This window comes from Lynx canadensis, chromosome D3 (genome assembly GCF_007474595.2).
Source record: "Lynx canadensis isolate LIC74 chromosome D3, mLynCan4.pri.v2, whole genome shotgun sequence".
Classification (NCBI taxonomy): domain Eukaryota; kingdom Metazoa; phylum Chordata; class Mammalia; order Carnivora; family Felidae; genus Lynx; species Lynx canadensis.
The window spans coordinates 15,758,075-15,774,479 of NC_044314.2; the positions used below are offsets into that span (position 1 = coordinate 15,758,075).

Consider the following 16,405-nt stretch of genomic DNA (forward strand, 5'->3'; position numbering starts at 1 on the left):
AGCCTGCCTGGGAATAGAGGACCAACCTCAGCCAATGTAGCATTGATTGTTTTGATCCAAGTGTTGTGCCTACTGTCTCAAAAATCCCTGAATCTCTCATAAATATCTCATACATCTCTTTATATTGGTACACATCGGGAGTAGAATCCTCAAAACTAGCCTTTCTTCTTGTTATTATCTCAGACTGTTAGACACTAAGCTCATGATGCATGCTAATGGAAGAGACAGACAGGCAAACTGACCATGGATCAAGGATAGTTCAGGCTGAAATCCATGTAAAATTTCTTCCCCAGATAAGGATATAGGTCTTCCTTCTAGATTAATGTTACATTTTCTGATAAAGTCAGGTCGTTTTATCAGAAAGGTGGTGTTCTCTGCACCAGAGTACGATGAGAAGTGTTTCAATTTTAGGGGTGTTGTTGAATTATTTGAACTACCTTTCACTTAAGTAACAGATTTATAATCTTTACATCTTTCTTCTTTAGACTGTTCCAGGTCACACCTTTCCTGACATTGCCATCTGTCAAGTTTCCACTAGGCTTCCAAGCCCAACTATAGACTATTTGTTCCACATCATGCCTTTAACTCAAATCTTTGCACATGGAAAGGCAGAATGGCAAACTAGAAAGACTATGAGATTTGAAGGAAAATAGTGAGTGTGAAACCTACCTAAAAGAACAAACAAAAAAAACCACCTGTAAAGCCTGTGTTTGTGGTATCAATAATATTAACATGTTTTGAGGGCTTATGACATTCCAGGAAGTATTTAAAGAATGCAACATATGCAAACTAATTAATTTAGTTCTCATACAACCTGTGAGGAAGTACCGTTAATACTTAGTATAGAGATGGGGAAAGTGAACAGCAGGGAACTTGCCTGATTTGCCTTGCTCATAAGGGGCAGAGCTAGGATTTGGTCCCAGGAAATCTGGTGTCGGCATCCATGCTCTTAACCTCTTTAGAGTTTGCGACTTTAGAGTTGCCTTCTTTAGAAAACAGGATCAGCTACAATACAATAAATTATGCCAAGGTGATTTTAAACTGGAAAACAGCTATCAAAGATTAGGTGTTACTGTTAGCCCTTATCACATTTTCATCAAATGGTTACAAAGGATTTTTTTAAATTTGCATATAGTTGACACACAATGTTACATTAGTTCCTGGTGTAAAACTCAGTGATTCCGCAAGTTCACGTTACGCTCTGTTCTCCGCAAGTGTTGCTACCATCTGTCCCCATACATCATACATTGCTATTTCAATATCCTTGACTATATTCCTTTTGCTGTGCCTTTTATCCCCATGACTTATTCATTCCCTAACCGGAAGCCTGTATCTCTCACTCTCCTTCACCAATTTTGCCCAACCCTCAGCCTCCTTCTTTGCAGCAACTACCAGTTTGTTCTTTGTATTTATGGGTCTGATTCTGCTTTTTGTTTTATTCATTTGGTGTTCTGTTTTTATAGACTCCACATATTAGTGAAATCACATGGTATTTGACTTTCTCAGTCTGACTTACTTCACTTAGCATAATACCCTCCAGGTCAATCGATGCTGTTTCAAATGGCATGATCTCATCTTTGTTTTTTGTTTTTTCAAGTAGGCTTCAGGCCCACTTAAGATGGCTGTGAAGCCTGATGTGGGGCTTGAACTCACAACCCTGAGATCAAGACCCAAGTTGGGATCAAGAGTCAGACGCTTAACGAGCTGAGCCACCCGGGAGCCCCACAATCTCATCTTTGTTATGGCTACATAATATTCCACTGTGATTATACACACCACATCTTCCTTATCCATTCATCTATCGACAGACCCTTAGGTTGCTTCCATATCTTGGCTATTATCAATAATGCTACAGTAAATATAGGGGTGCATGTATCTTTTTGAATTAGTGTTTCCATTTTATTTAGGTAAATACCCAATAGTGGATTGACAGGATCATATGGTATTTCTATTTTTAATTTTTTTAAGTAACCTCCATACTGTTTTCAACAGTGGTTATACCAATTTACATTCCCACCAACAATGCACAAGGGTTCCTTTTTCTCCACATCCTTGCCAACACTTGTTGTTGCTTGTATTTTTTATTTTAGTTGTTCTTACAGGTGTAAGGTGATATTTCATTGTGGTTTTGATTTGCACTTCCCTGATCATGAGTGATGTTGAGCATCTTTTCATGTGTCTGCTGGCCATCTGTGTGTCTTCTTTGGAAAAATGTCTATCCAGGTCCTCTGCCTATTTTTTAATCAGATTGTTTAGGTTTTTTGGTGTTGAGTTGCACAAGTTCTTTATATGTTTTGAATAGTAACTTCTTATCAGATACATCATTTGCAGGTATCTTTTCCCATTCAGTAGGTTGCCTTTATATTTTGCTGTTTTCCTTTGCTATACAAAACCTTTTTATTTCGATGTAGTCTCATAGGATTTGCATAATGTAATTTACCAGTGATTTAAACAGGCAGTTGTAGAACTCAATTAGATTAAAAAATAAAATAAAAGTAAAGATAGCAAAAATATACACAGCTTCTCAAGGAACTGTAGCCTACAGTTCTGTTATACTTTATTTACCAAAGCTAATTTCATTATTTTATAATTAAAAACATGGCAAGGTTTGCAGTTAGTTGTACCAAACTTAATTTTAAAGAAAATTAAAAGGTACTGTTAACAAGAAATTTTAGAATGCTGGGTGGAAGTCAAGAGATCATAAGACTGTGATACCCAATGAGGTGCAGAATTTAAGGCATATCTGTGTTCTTTAGAAATGGTTCACTGATTTGAGAATATATAGGTATGTCTTAATGGGATATCCATTATTCCTATTTGTAATTTAAACAACATTGGCATAGCTGCTATCATCACCATATCAAGGAAGCTTCTTGCAAAATTGTTTTCTAGGTGAGAAGACATCCCACATGGGAGTGAAGATCAAAAAGATTTAATGTCCATTAACTACTTTATTTGTGAAAGGAAAACTATAATGGGGAGCTAGAGATAAGACCTCTCACATGGGATTGGAGGAATAAGTTCCGATATTCTTGTAAAATATTTGTTGAGTTTGTAGTTACATTCCATACTGGGCTTTGGACTAGGGGAAAGACTTAGGAGGAAGTACCTTGGGTTGAATCTTGCAGGATAGGTACACTTTTGAGGGAAAGTGTCAGGCACCATCCAAATGAAAGCGAACGATGAAGGCGACAGATGAGGCACAGATACTGGCTGGGGTTGGTCCTCCGCACTCCTCACTCCACATCATGGGCTGGGGGGTAAGGGTCTGACAACAGCCCGTGAGGAAAAGCAAGGGACTCGTTGATCAGAATGAACACTAAAAGCTGTGACCTAGATGGAGGACTAATGTCAAACTCAAACATTTGAGGGGGGGAGGGGGAAAAACACTCCAAAGCCTTGACCCTTCATCAAAGGTCATTAAAGGACCAACTGGGCTGAAACAAAGGGCGGACAGAAAGCGGAAGAAGGCAAGGGTATCGAGCAACCTGATTCAGCACAGAGATTGTTCATACTTAACCTAGGGCTTCCGTGCTTTTTCCCTGTTCCAGGCCCACACCTGCGGGCCTTCCCTGGAAATAGGTAAGAGTTAACTAGACCAGAGTCTTCAAATATTCCTTCTCAGTTTCCTGGTCCAGATCATCACCGAAATAAATCAAGGGATCCGACTGTCAAAGGAGACTCAAAGGAACCCGAGATCTTGTCCAGTGTGAAGCTGTGCTAAGAATCTTGAGGACGGAAGTAATTGTGAAGCACAAAGTAGGAAGAGGTATGGAATTGTCAGATGGTTCCCTAGATCCCTTCATGCTGGTTCAGGATGCTTTGTGACCTACACTAACATACGAAGTCTCTAAGTAATGCATGCTTCTACATTAATTACACAGAAGGGAGTTTGTTCAGTCATGAACCATCTCCACTTTATACTCAGGTACACAGTTTATGTGGTATTTTCTAGAGAGCTAAGCTCTCTAAATCGGTAAGTTCTGGTTTGTTTACGGTATGCAAGATAAATAGACCACCGACATCACACTAATAAGGCTCTCCCTTCTGGATTTCTGTGCTACTAAGATCTAAGCTGTCTCTCAAGCTAGAAATTAAACTTTGAACTTTGAGCTTTTCTTTGAACGTTTGAACCTTTCAGGCTCTTTGAACTTTTCTCTTCCCAACGCATTTTGGCCATTTTACTTCCTAAATAGCTCTTAATTCCCTATTGGTTGGCACTGATAGGCCCTTACCCTTCCTTAGATTATTGTAATAGTCTTTAGGGTTCTGAGCTCAAGGCTTGTGCCTCCTCTAACACATCCTTGGAACTGTCATCAGAATAAATGCCTATATGTTACGCACAATTCTGTAGCAGCACTTTGAATTGAAAATGCAATTGTAAGAAATGCATTAACTTCTTTTTTTGGTCTACCCCACTGTACCCTAAATTCTAGAGAAACAGTCTCTCTGGTAGGCATCTCTGTTGGTTAAATGAATGTCATTCATTGTGTTGAAAATATATTATGTTTGGCAAAAGTTCAAAAAATCAACTTGGTAATATTCCTTTAAGGATTTCATGTTAGGGTTTCCTGGGTGGCTCAGTCGGTTGGGTGTCAGACTTTGGCTCAGGTCACAATTTCATGGTCCCTGAGTTCAAGCCCTGTGTCCAGCTCTATGCTGACAGCTTAGAGCCTGGAGCCTGCTTTGGATTCTGTGTCTCCCTCTGTCTCTGTACCTCCCCTGCTCGCACTCTGTCTCTGTCTCTGCTTCTGTCTCTCTGTCTCTCTGTCTCTCTCTCTGTCAAAAATAAACCTTAAAAAAATAATAAATAAATAATAAATAAAAAAACAAATTTCATGTTAAACTAAATCTCTTAGCAGCAAGAAAGGGGCTCTTTCTATAAAATTTCTGTAAGTTATGGAAGGCAAAGTCACACATTATTTCATGTAATTCAAGGCTAATGCCAGATGCTTATTTGAGGGAACATAGCTGTGGGAAAAATGGTTAAGTGTTCTGTGACTAAAAGAATTTTGATAGGCCATAAAATAAAAAATAATCTGAGGTCAAGGAGGTTGGTTGTGACATAGGTTAATGAATGTCATCCTTTCTTTAATTTAAATGTCACAAGTTTTCAACACGGTGTAAAATAGATATCCAAATCGTCAAAAATGCTGCATACCTCAACATAATAGAACAATTCTTACTAGGTTAGTTGCTTTTAACAGGGCACTACTGAATAAATCAGACTGTAGATTTCTAGAAACTCTACAAAAGATATTTGCTTAGTTCATAGAATTGATATTAGAAGAAAGCACTGTTCTAACTTTTCATATAACCCATACGATGTGCATATTATCTTGAAATAGTATTACGATTTACTATGTTCTTATTTTCAAGTGTTTATTAAGAAATAAAACCAGGGGCACCTGGGTGGCTTAGTCAGTTAAGCATCCGACTTCGGCTCAGGTCACGATCTCACAGTTTGTGAGTTCCAGCCCCACATCAGGCTCTGTGCTGACAGCTCCTCAGCTTTCTCTCTCTCTCTCAAAAATAAATAATAAACATGTAAAAAAATTAAAAAGAAAACCAGTGTCTACAATCGTGAATACAGGGACAAAGAAAGTTGAGGTACACTTTTGATCAGGAAAAGTTGAATCTCTCTTTGATAACCTTTATGTAATGATAGGCAACCATGCATAATGCATAGGGAAGAAACAGATTTATGTTTCCAAGCCTGACAAACCAGATCACATTTGGAACAAACCCTCCTGTCTAGAGCAGTAATTCTTATCAAGGGATACATTGCACTTAGATAATTAAACTGCCATCCCCTATACGTCACAAAGACACAGCCTATCAAAGTCTGTAGCATAATCAATTTTATGTTTCCTCTGAGAAAAACTTTGGACTGAAATGTCTTACTTGTTTGGTAGAAAAACAATTGAAAAGAATATCTATCTCAATTCATGTGTTTTTATTTCTAAAATATAGAAGTTCGTACACATTTCACTTGCATGAACACTACACAGCTTGGAAACCAGAAGGGTACAATGTCCTCTGTAATAAAGAAACATGACAGTATTTGATTGAAACCCTGAATGATTAATGAAGATACAAACAATGTTATGGAACTTTATTTTTACTTAGTATATATTTTTAAATCTCTGGTTCTATTTGACATAGTAAAAAATCAGATATGCCATGCAAACATTAATTATGCACCGAGGCTATACGCAACCCAGGCTATGGGTCTCTTACTGGGTCCAGCTTCTTCTTTGCCTATTGGAGGAAAGCAAACTGTCAACAGGCTATAAAGAAGGAGTTACATATATACAACATTAAGCTTTTTCCCTCTTTATATTTTTCTCCAGATTCAACCCTGTATTTCCCTCCACTTTTCCCAGTACGTGATATTAAGTTTTAAGTTTTCAGCTTCCTTTGAAGTTACAGAATCTTTTGATTTTTCTTTCTATATTGAGAAAATCTTTTTATTTTTTCAGCTTTATTGTGGTATGATTGACAAAATCATAAGATATTTAAAGTGTACATCACGGTGGTTTGATACATGTATACTTTGTAAAAGAAAAAATCTAACACGATTTTAAAAAATATTTAACATAACCATTTTATTCTGATGAAAACCTGTAGCACGGGCATCATTATTATTCCTTCAGAGAAGAGCAAAGAGAACTGCTTAAGTCAAGTGATTTGACAAAGCGTTCGACTGGTCGGTAGTGAATGTTAATTGCAGCAAGGCATTTGCCAGATTCTTCGTCATGCACACTTGAGAAGAGACCTACTACCTAGCTTCAAATTTTGGTTTCATTACTTAGCAGCAGGATGATGTTAAACACATTATTTAAACTCTTTAAATCTCTGTCTTCTCATTTGTGAATTGGAGATAATAAATCACTTAAACCATAGCATTAATGGAGAACTAAATGAGACTGGGCAAGTTGAAATGCGTAGCATACCATCTGATATACAGTAAGTGCTCAATTAATGTTAGCTATTATTATCTCAAAAATGGAGCTGAAAAACGTTAATGATATCATCAATATGGAGCTGCCTGACTCCATTTTGTGAAATATGGCTGATACACTTTTGGAGAACTATAAAAGATGGAGCTGCAATTGATCTTTAAAGACATTAAAAATGGTGTTGCACTGGGAGGCCTGGGGGGCTCAGTTGGTTGAGCGGCCGACTTCAGCTCAGGTCACGATCTCGCGGTCCGTGAGTTCGAGCCCGCATCGGGCTCTGTGCTGACAGCTCGGAGCCTGGAGCCTGTTTCGGATTCTGTGTCTCCCTCTCTCTGACCCTCCCCCATTCATGCTCTGTCTCTCTCTGTCTCAAAAATAAATAAACGTTAAAAAAATTTTTAAAAAAAATAAAAATAAAAAATAAAAATGGTGTTGCAGAGGGACACCTGGGTGGCTCAGTTGGTTGAGCGTCTGACTTCAGCTCAGGTCATGATCTCTCAGTTCGTGAGTTCAAGCCCCACATTAGCTTGCTGCTCTCAGCTTGTCAGCGCAGAGCCCTCTTTAGATCCTCTGCCCCCCTCTCTCTGCCCCTCCCCTGTTTGCGCTCTCTCAAAAATAAATATTTTTTTAAAATGGTGTTGCATAGATGATTACAGCTTTGTAGTAGAGACTAAAGTCTGGGATTGCGATGCCACCTGCTTTGGTCTTCTTCTTCAAAATTACTTTGGCTGTTCGGGGCCTTTTGTGGTTCCATATGAATTTTAGGATTGCTTGTTCTAGTTTCGAGAAGAATGCTGGTGCAATTTTGATTGGGATTGCATTGACTGTGTAGATAGCTTTGGGTAGTATTGACATTTTGACAATATTTATTCTTCCAATCCATGAGCAGGGAATGTCTTTCCATTTCTTTATATCTTCTTCAACTACCTTCATAAGCTTTCTATAGTTTTCAGCATACAGATCTTTTACATCTTTGGTTAGATTTATTCCCAGGTATTTTATGCTCCTTGGTGCAATTGTGAATGGGATCAGTTTCTTTATTTGTCTTTCTGTTGCTTCATTGTTAGTGTACAAGAATGCAACTGATTTCTGTACATTGATTTTGTATCCTGCAACTTTGCTGAATTCATGTATCAGTTCTAGCAGACTTTTGGTGGAGTCTATTGGATTTTCCATGTATAATATCATGTCATCTGCAAAAAGCAAAAGCTTGACTTCATCTTTGCCAATTTTGATGCCTTTGATTTCCTTTTGTTGTCTGATTGCTGATGCTAGAACTTCCAGCACTATGTTATTGGCACAAAAACAGACACATAGACCAATGGAATAGAATAGAAACCCCAGAACTAGACCCACAAACGTATGGCCAACTAATCTTTGACAAAGCAGGAAAGAACATCCAATGGAAAAAAGACAGTCTCTTTAACAAATGGTGCTGGGAGAACTGGACAGCAACATGCAGAAGGTTGAAACTAGACCACTTTCTCACACCATTCACAAAAATTCAAAATGCATAAAGGACCTGAATGTGAGACAGGAAACCATCAAAACCCTAGAGGAGAAAGCAGAAAAAGACCTCTCTGACCTCAGCCGTAGCAATCTCTTACTCGACACATCCCCAAAGGCAAGGGAATTAAAAGCAAAAATGAAATACTGGGACCTTATGAAGATAAAAAGCTTCTGCACAGCAAAGGAAACAACCAACAAAACTAAAAGGCAACCAATGGAATGGGAAAAGATATTCGCAAATGACATATCAGACAAAGGGCTAGTATCCAAAATCTATAAAGAGCTCACCAAACTCCACACCCGAAAAACAAATAACCCAGTGAAGAAATGGGCAGAAAACATGAATAGACACTTCTCTAAAGGAGACATCCAGATGGCCAACAGGCACATGAAAAGATGTTCAACGTCGCTCCTTATCAGGGAAATACAAATCAAAACCACACTCAGATATCACCTCACGCCAGTCAGAGTGGCCAAAATGAACAAATCAGGAGAGTATAGATGCTGGAGAGGATGTGGAGAAACGGGAACCCTCTTGCACTGTTGGTGGGAATGCAAATTGGTGCAGCCGCTCTGGAAAGCAGTGTGGAGGTTCCTCAGAAAATTAAAAATAGACCTACCCTATGACCCAGCAATAGCACTGCTAGGAACTTACCCAAGGGATACAGGAGTACTGATGCATAGGGACACTTGTACCCCAATGTTTATAGCAGCACTCTCAACAATAGCCAAATTGTGGAAAGAGCCTAAATGTCCATCAACTGATGAATGGATAAAGAAATTGTGGTTTATATACACAATGGAATACTACGTGGCAATGAGAAAGAATGAAATATGGCCTTTTGTAGCAACGTGGATGGAACTGGAGAGTGTGATGCTAAGTGAAATAAGCCATCAGAGAAAGACAGATACCATATGGTTTCACTCTTATGTGGATCTTGAGAAACTTAACAGAAACCCATGGGGGAGGGGAAGGAAAAAAAAAAAGAGGTTAGAGTGGGAGAGAGCCAAAGCATAAGAGACTGTTAAAAACTGAGAACAAACTGAGGGTTGATGGGGGGTGGGAGGGAGGGGAGGGTGGGTGATGGGTATTGAGGAGGGCACCTTTTGGGATGAGCACTGGGTGTTGTATGGAAACCAATTTGACAATAAATTTCATATATTGAAAAATAAATAAATAAATAAATAAATAAATAAAAACATTAAAAAAATTTTTTTTAAAGATAAAAAAAAATTTTTTTAAATGGTGTTGCGTAAAAAAAATGAATTAAATTATTGCACAGAAACATGGTAGACCCACAGTCCCTTCTAAATAAAAAGGCAAGGATCAAAAGGGAGATATTCAGCCTCTGTCATTCCTGACTCTTGGCTCCAAAATAGAGACCATTTTATTCACCTGATTTATCTGAAAAGGGGAAAGAAACATGGTATGTTTCATTTTATTTTTTACAGAGACAGAATACTACCACATGATATTGAAAATGACTTCCATTCAGGAGGCCTTTATCCAATTAATTCAAGCATGTAAATATATGCTAAGGTACAGAATGTCCACGATGGAATGTCTTTCTTTACAAGAGGAGGGATTTCTTTTGTCTTTCTTACTTACTATTGTGCTGTAAACACCCCAAGAGAAGTAGCTGATATTTGACAGATTTTCAATAGTTTTGATTGAACTAATGAAAATAACAAATATATGAACAAACTTGAATCTATCTATCAATCATCTGTGATCTTCAGTGAACCGGCTTCCCTTTCATCATCTTAGTAGCAAAGGACAAAAGAGAATCAAAAGTCCTAAAAGAGAGGATACATTTGTGGTATTCCTTTCTTGTTATCTTCAGCAAAAGATTTTTTTAAAGTTGCTGTTCATGGGGCGCCTGGGTGGCGCAGTCGGTTAAGCGTCCGACATCAGCCAGGTCACGATCTCGCGGTCCGTGAGTTCGAGCCCCGCATCAGGCTCTGGGCTGATGGCTCGGAGCCTGGAGCCTGTTTCTGATTCTGTGTCTCCCTCTCTCTCTGCCCCTCCCCCGTTCATGCTCTGTCTCTCTCTGTCCCAAAAATAAATAAAAAACGTTGAAAAAAATTAAAAAAAAAAATAAAATAAAGTTGCTGTTCACACTTGTATTCAAGCTCACACTGAAATCTCATAAATCCTTTCCAAGCCTTTCAATGGCATCAATAAGATAGTCAACATCTGCTCGTCTGGTGGCAGGGTTGGAAAAGACCATTCGATAAAAATTTACTTTGTCTCCGCATGGCTGGTAGCTTATCATGGCTGTGCCTTTCTCTATCAACCGTCTTTGGAGCAATCTGTGTGTAAATGTAAATGTTATTAAAAGGTGGTTTTATAAGGATATGGATGGCTACATGACTATCATCAGTTCCAAGTAAACTGCAGGCAATTTAAACTATCAGGGATAATTTTTAAGAAGAGGCTTAGCACAGAAAAAAAAAAAAAAAAACTCTAACATGTTCTATATTCATATTGTGGCTCTCATTACTCCGTGATTCACAATGACCAAACTCATAAAATGATGTGTGCTAGAATGCATTAAAAAAGGTGGTGTGACATTTTTGCTTACATTTATATGGCAATTCGAATAGAAGTACCTGAGAAAGAGGTGAGATGAAGTAGGAAACGGAAAAATAGTAGCATATTTTGGTATTATGACTTTCATCATTTGAAGGATTATACCACGTCTTGAGTTTTTCTGCAAGGTCACTGTTTTGCAGCAAAGCATAGTTTCTTTGTAAATTGCACAGAAACAAATTCTGTCAGTGTCATTGTCTTGTATGGCTCCTCAGACGACAGCATGCGTGTGGCGGTGGACCACATTAATACACTCTTACGTTGTTATTGTAGGGCAAAGTAGCACTGACAGTCGGGAAAGTCAGAAGAGGGCATTCTCTAACTACTTAACCTGCCCCTCTGCTAGTAACTTCGGCTTCCGCACACAGTTTACTTTTGAAATGCTACAGATGCCATCCGTGACTTAACTACCCCATAAGTCTAATATACTGGCAGTGCAGAGGCAAACATATATATATATATATATATATATAATCAGACAGTTCATGTAATGTCCTTCCCTATTTAATATTTTAATCAAGCAAGATGATCATAAAATAATAGATATTAGTGATTGCCTGCAATAATTTAAAGAATCGTCTCATGGTCTCCTCCTTGCCTTCCATCCAGAAACATGTACAGAGCCCTAGGAGGGTCAGCTGTCTGCTAAACGAGCTGTGTGTACCTCAGGAGCCCACTTGCAAGTCTGTGTAAATACGTGCCTCACTAGTTCTCGATCGGTAGTAATTGCCCGAGTGGAAAATCACACATATCTAGAAAAGAAAGAATGAAGAGCTTCACTTAATACCTGCCTCAAACTAAAATATTTAAATAAGGGGTATATGAGAAGCAAAAAACAAAACCAAAAAAATATTTAATTTCACTTAGGGCTTACAAGTCCTGTGAGTTCTCTTTTTAAATATTTAATTTTGAGAGACAGGGAGCAGGAGAGGGGCAGACAGAGAGGGAGACAGAGGATCTGAATAGGGTTCCTTGATGACAGCAGAGAGCCCGACGCAGGGTTCAAGCCCATGAACAGTGAGATCATGACCTTAACCAAAGTCAGATGCTTAATTGACAACCCACAAACCCAGGGGAATTTTGATGATATAAAAAGTTGAAGGTCTTGGGGTGCCTGGGTGGCTCAGTCTATTGAGCACCAGACTTGATTTCAGCTCAGGTCAGGATCTCGTGGTCATGGGATTGAGCCCCACGTTGGGCTCCAAGATGAGCACGGGGCCTGTGTAAGATTCTCCCTCTCTCTCTGCGTGCCTGGGGGGGGCTCAGTCGGTTAAGTGTCCGACTTCAGCTCAGGTCACAATCCTGCGCTTCATGAGTTCGAGCCCTACGTCGGGCTCTGTGCTGACAGTTCAGAGCTGGAGCCTGCTTCAGATTCCGTGTCTCCCTCCCTCTCTGCCCCACTCCCACTCATGCTCTGTCTCTTTCTCAAAAATAAATAAACATTAAAGAAAAATCTTTAGAAGATTATCTCTCTCTCTCTCTCTGCTCTTCCCCCACTTGCACATGCTTTCTCTCTGAACAGAAATAAGCATCTTTTTTTTAAAGTTGAAGCCCTTAAGCCCTGATATCAGATAGTGTTCAGTTTATCCTAGGGCACCTCACATTAACCCAAGAGAAGTGGTTGTGATGTTAGTATAACTGAAAATAAAACATGCTTACGTGATGTCTGCTTAAGATGGGTTGAAAACTTACAACAAATATATGTGGTAAGTTACATATAATGGTGATCTTCTTCATTTTAACATATATCATTAAAGTAAAGAACAAAATCCCCCTTGTTATGATATTCGTTTGGATTTGTTTTTTCAGCTATTATCGTTCATCGTTCTCTACTAAAATCTTACATTCTTGCTCAGATGACCTTATGATAAGTATCTCAAATTTTGTAATACTTCTCCAACTACCTCTTCTGTTGCTGTTAGGAATTGTTATTATTTTTATTCTTGTCTTTTCTCCTACTAAGCTTTCTAGCCAATTTAGGACGGGGATTCTGTCCATTTCGTTTTATACCTCTAACTCCTATTAGAACACCTGACATACACTAACCGATGAATGGATTAAGCGAAGGGTAGGAAACTCAGCCTGTTGCATATTGAGAACTTAATTAATATTTTTCAATTATATAAATTATGACTGGATTAATTTGAAAAATGGCTGATATGTTGAGATTAAGCTCATCTCTATACAAGTATTAAATCAGTGGCTTGGGACCACATGACCACTTATACTAACCAATCAAACTAAGGATGCAGACACAGTATTTAAAAGGCATTATTAAAATTAAAAACAACACACACACACGCGCGCATTTACCTTTTGGAGTTCTTGATCTCTTTCAAAACCTTCTGGGATGTGTTTAAGTCTTGGTGGGAAATACCAGAAGCAGACATTGGTGAACTCAGGCTAAACCAAACATAAAGATTTTATAAATATCCTTAAAATTCTACTTAATTCCTTAAGTATTTCAGGGGTATTTTAATGAATTTCATTGTTAATATATTTAAAAATAGTTTTTAAGGGCCCAGTAGACATCAGGCACTAGACAGAGACAACAGAAATTGTCACTGTCCTCACAGAGTGCCCAGTCTCTCTCAGATTCTTGCTCTCTTTCTCAAAAAGCCCTCATACCACAATTCTAGATGATTTTCCTATCTAGTTAGATCATTCTCACCTGGTCTATCAGTTCTCTCAGAGATCTTCAGTCATCTGTTCCATGACCATTCCTCAGAAGATTTTAACTAAACAATGATAGTTCCAGTTTCATATTTGAGAAAGATCCTTTGGGTTGCGATGTGGACAGTGGATTAGAGGAGAGAACAAGTGAAGAGAGAGGAATACTAGATATTAGAATCCTAAACTGTTATAGTAAGTCAGGAAAGAATGGAGAAGACTTCGCTAAAGCTGTGGCTGTGGGGACAGATAGGAGGCTTTTCGTTTCCAAAATCTTTAACAGATGTAATTAACCTCTGCTAGCCCTTCAAGATGAATTCAAGTTTTCCGGCTTCAATGTCTGGACGCCTTTCACATAGATTAAAAATATAAGAATACTTGACTTAAATTTAAGCTTATTTTGGAGAGGAAATAAACCATTAGAGGCTGTGTAGTATTAAAAACAAACAGACTTCTTTGCTTCCAATTTCCACTTAAGACTGCAAGAGACTCACAGAAATTAAGATCATAGTTTTGTCAGAGGGAGACAATTTTGAAGACAGACCAAGCATGTTTGTTTCTAAACATTTGCTCTTACTCGCATGGCTTCAAGCCAATGGATGGTTGACCAGGACTTAGAGAGGAAAATGGCCATAATGCTGGCAAAAAATCTGTTTTTTCATTAACATCCCCTTAGTGTCTTGATAATGATCTACCAAAGATTATCATAATTTAAAGTCCACTTTCTCTCATATCATCTGTTGTCCAGAAACCCAACTGCATATTGTAACATACAAGAAAAAAGCTAGGAACAATTGCATTACTCTTATTGTGTCCCAGAGAAATCAGAAAAGCAATTATAACCAAATAGTTTTAATTGTCCTAAAAATGAAAATATTGAATATAATCACCAGATAAGTCTTTTGGACCCTTGGCTTGTAAGACATAGAACTTATATGAAAAAGGTTTTGTTTTTTTTTTTTCAACGTTTATTTATTTTTTTTAAATTTTTTTTTTCAACGTTTATTTATTTTTGGGACAGAGAGAGACAGAGCATGAACGGGGGAGGGGCAGAGAGAGAGGGAGACACTGAATCGGAAACAGGCTCCAGGCTCTGAGCCATCAGCCCAGAGCCTGACGCGGGGCTCGAACTCACGGACCGCGAGATCGTGACCTGGCTGAAGTCGGACGCTTAACCGACTGCGCCACCCAGGCGCCCCTATGAAAAAGGTTTTAAAACCTAAATGATTTCCATTTAGATAAAACAACATACTTACGATAATTGCTAAGTATACTTTTAAAATGATCTCAGGTAAGATTCAGGTAAGAATACTCAGCAAGCAAAGTATAAATCCATTAAACTATCAACAACTTTAAAAAAGGCATCTTTACCTCTGCATCAAACACGAACTTAAAGTTATCTTTTTTCTTTAAAACCTTACAGAAGGGGGCACCTGGGTGGCGCAGTCGGTTAAGCGTCCGACTTCAGCCAGGTCACGATCTCGCGGTCCGTGAGTTCGAGCCCCGCGTCGGGCTCTGGGCTGATGGCTCAGAGCCTGGAGCCTGTTTCCGATTCTGTGTCTCCCTCTCTCTCTGCCCCTCCCCCGTTCATGCTCTGTCTCTCTCTGTCCCAAAGAAAATAAATAAACGTTGAAAAAAAAAATTTTTAAACCTTACAGAAGTATTTTGCAAGTTCCGTGTGTCGGCTGATCTGTGCCTCAAAGCCACAGGTTCCCTGTAATTAAAAAAAAATCAAAATAAAGTTTCCATTCATGGAAATTCCTTTAAGTTACATTGAAATTGATTTACATTAATGAAATGTACTTATTTAAATAAATAATGTGATTATCATCTTACTACCAGTAGGTGTCCTCCATTATCACTTCCTTTTTATTTCCAGATCATCATCCCACTTTGATGCCCTACTGTCCATGAACTTAAGGCCAGTTACTTAGCTTTCTACACTTCAGTTGCCTAGATCTACAAGTGTTCTCTAAATATTTTGACATGTAATTTTCATCTGTCTACTATGTAGAGCAAATTTTAAAAAATTATATGTAATGTAATAAGGAATGGGAAAATACTACAAATAAAGCCCTTGGCATACTTACAGGCAGAATGTATTTAAAAATTAACAGGGGCACCTGGGTGGCTCAGTCGGTTAAGCACCTGACTTCGGCTCAGGTCATGATCTCACGTTCGTGAGACAAAGCCCCTCATCTGGCTCTGTGCTGACATTGTGGAGCCTGCTTGGGATCCTCTCTCTCTCTCTGCCCCTCCCCTGCTCATTCTCTCTCTCTCTCTTTCTCTCTCTCTTTCTCTCTCTCAGAATAAACAAACTCAAAAAAAGTCAACAGCTGTTGAACTTCTGCTCTATCCCAGGCATGTAGTTTAGTGCTTTATACACTTGTTTTAACTTACTCTTAGAAGAACCCTATATAGTGAGCAATCGAGGCACAGAAACCTTGCTCAGTCTGTGTCTCCATCCACCTGCTTGCCTGTGGTTACTTCCGCTTGTCTCGTGGCACTAAGCACTATACAGGGGGTGACTCTCCCACTTGTTTTCATCTGAGACCTTATCTCTGAACCTCAGACATATATATTCAACTGCTTATTCAAATCTCCACTGAGATGACTAATGAACATCTCAAAATGACATGTCAACTCCTGATCTTTCTACGCAAATTTGTTT

At 38.6% G+C, this 16,405-nt stretch overlaps 1 protein-coding gene across 1 annotated transcript in view; it reads right to left on the reverse strand.

Moving 5' to 3' along the window:
* Positions 1–10,618: 10,618 nt before the first annotated feature.
* Positions 10,619–16,405, reverse strand: part of LOC115527997 (glutamate decarboxylase 1-like) — an 82,046-nt gene continuing 76,259 nt past the window's right edge. The window contains 4 exon segments of the mRNA XM_030335800.1: positions 10,619–10,772; positions 13,358–13,467; positions 15,106–15,150; positions 15,386–15,448. Coding sequence (XP_030191660.1) covers positions 10,619–10,772; positions 13,358–13,467; positions 15,106–15,150; positions 15,386–15,448 — 372 coding nt within the window.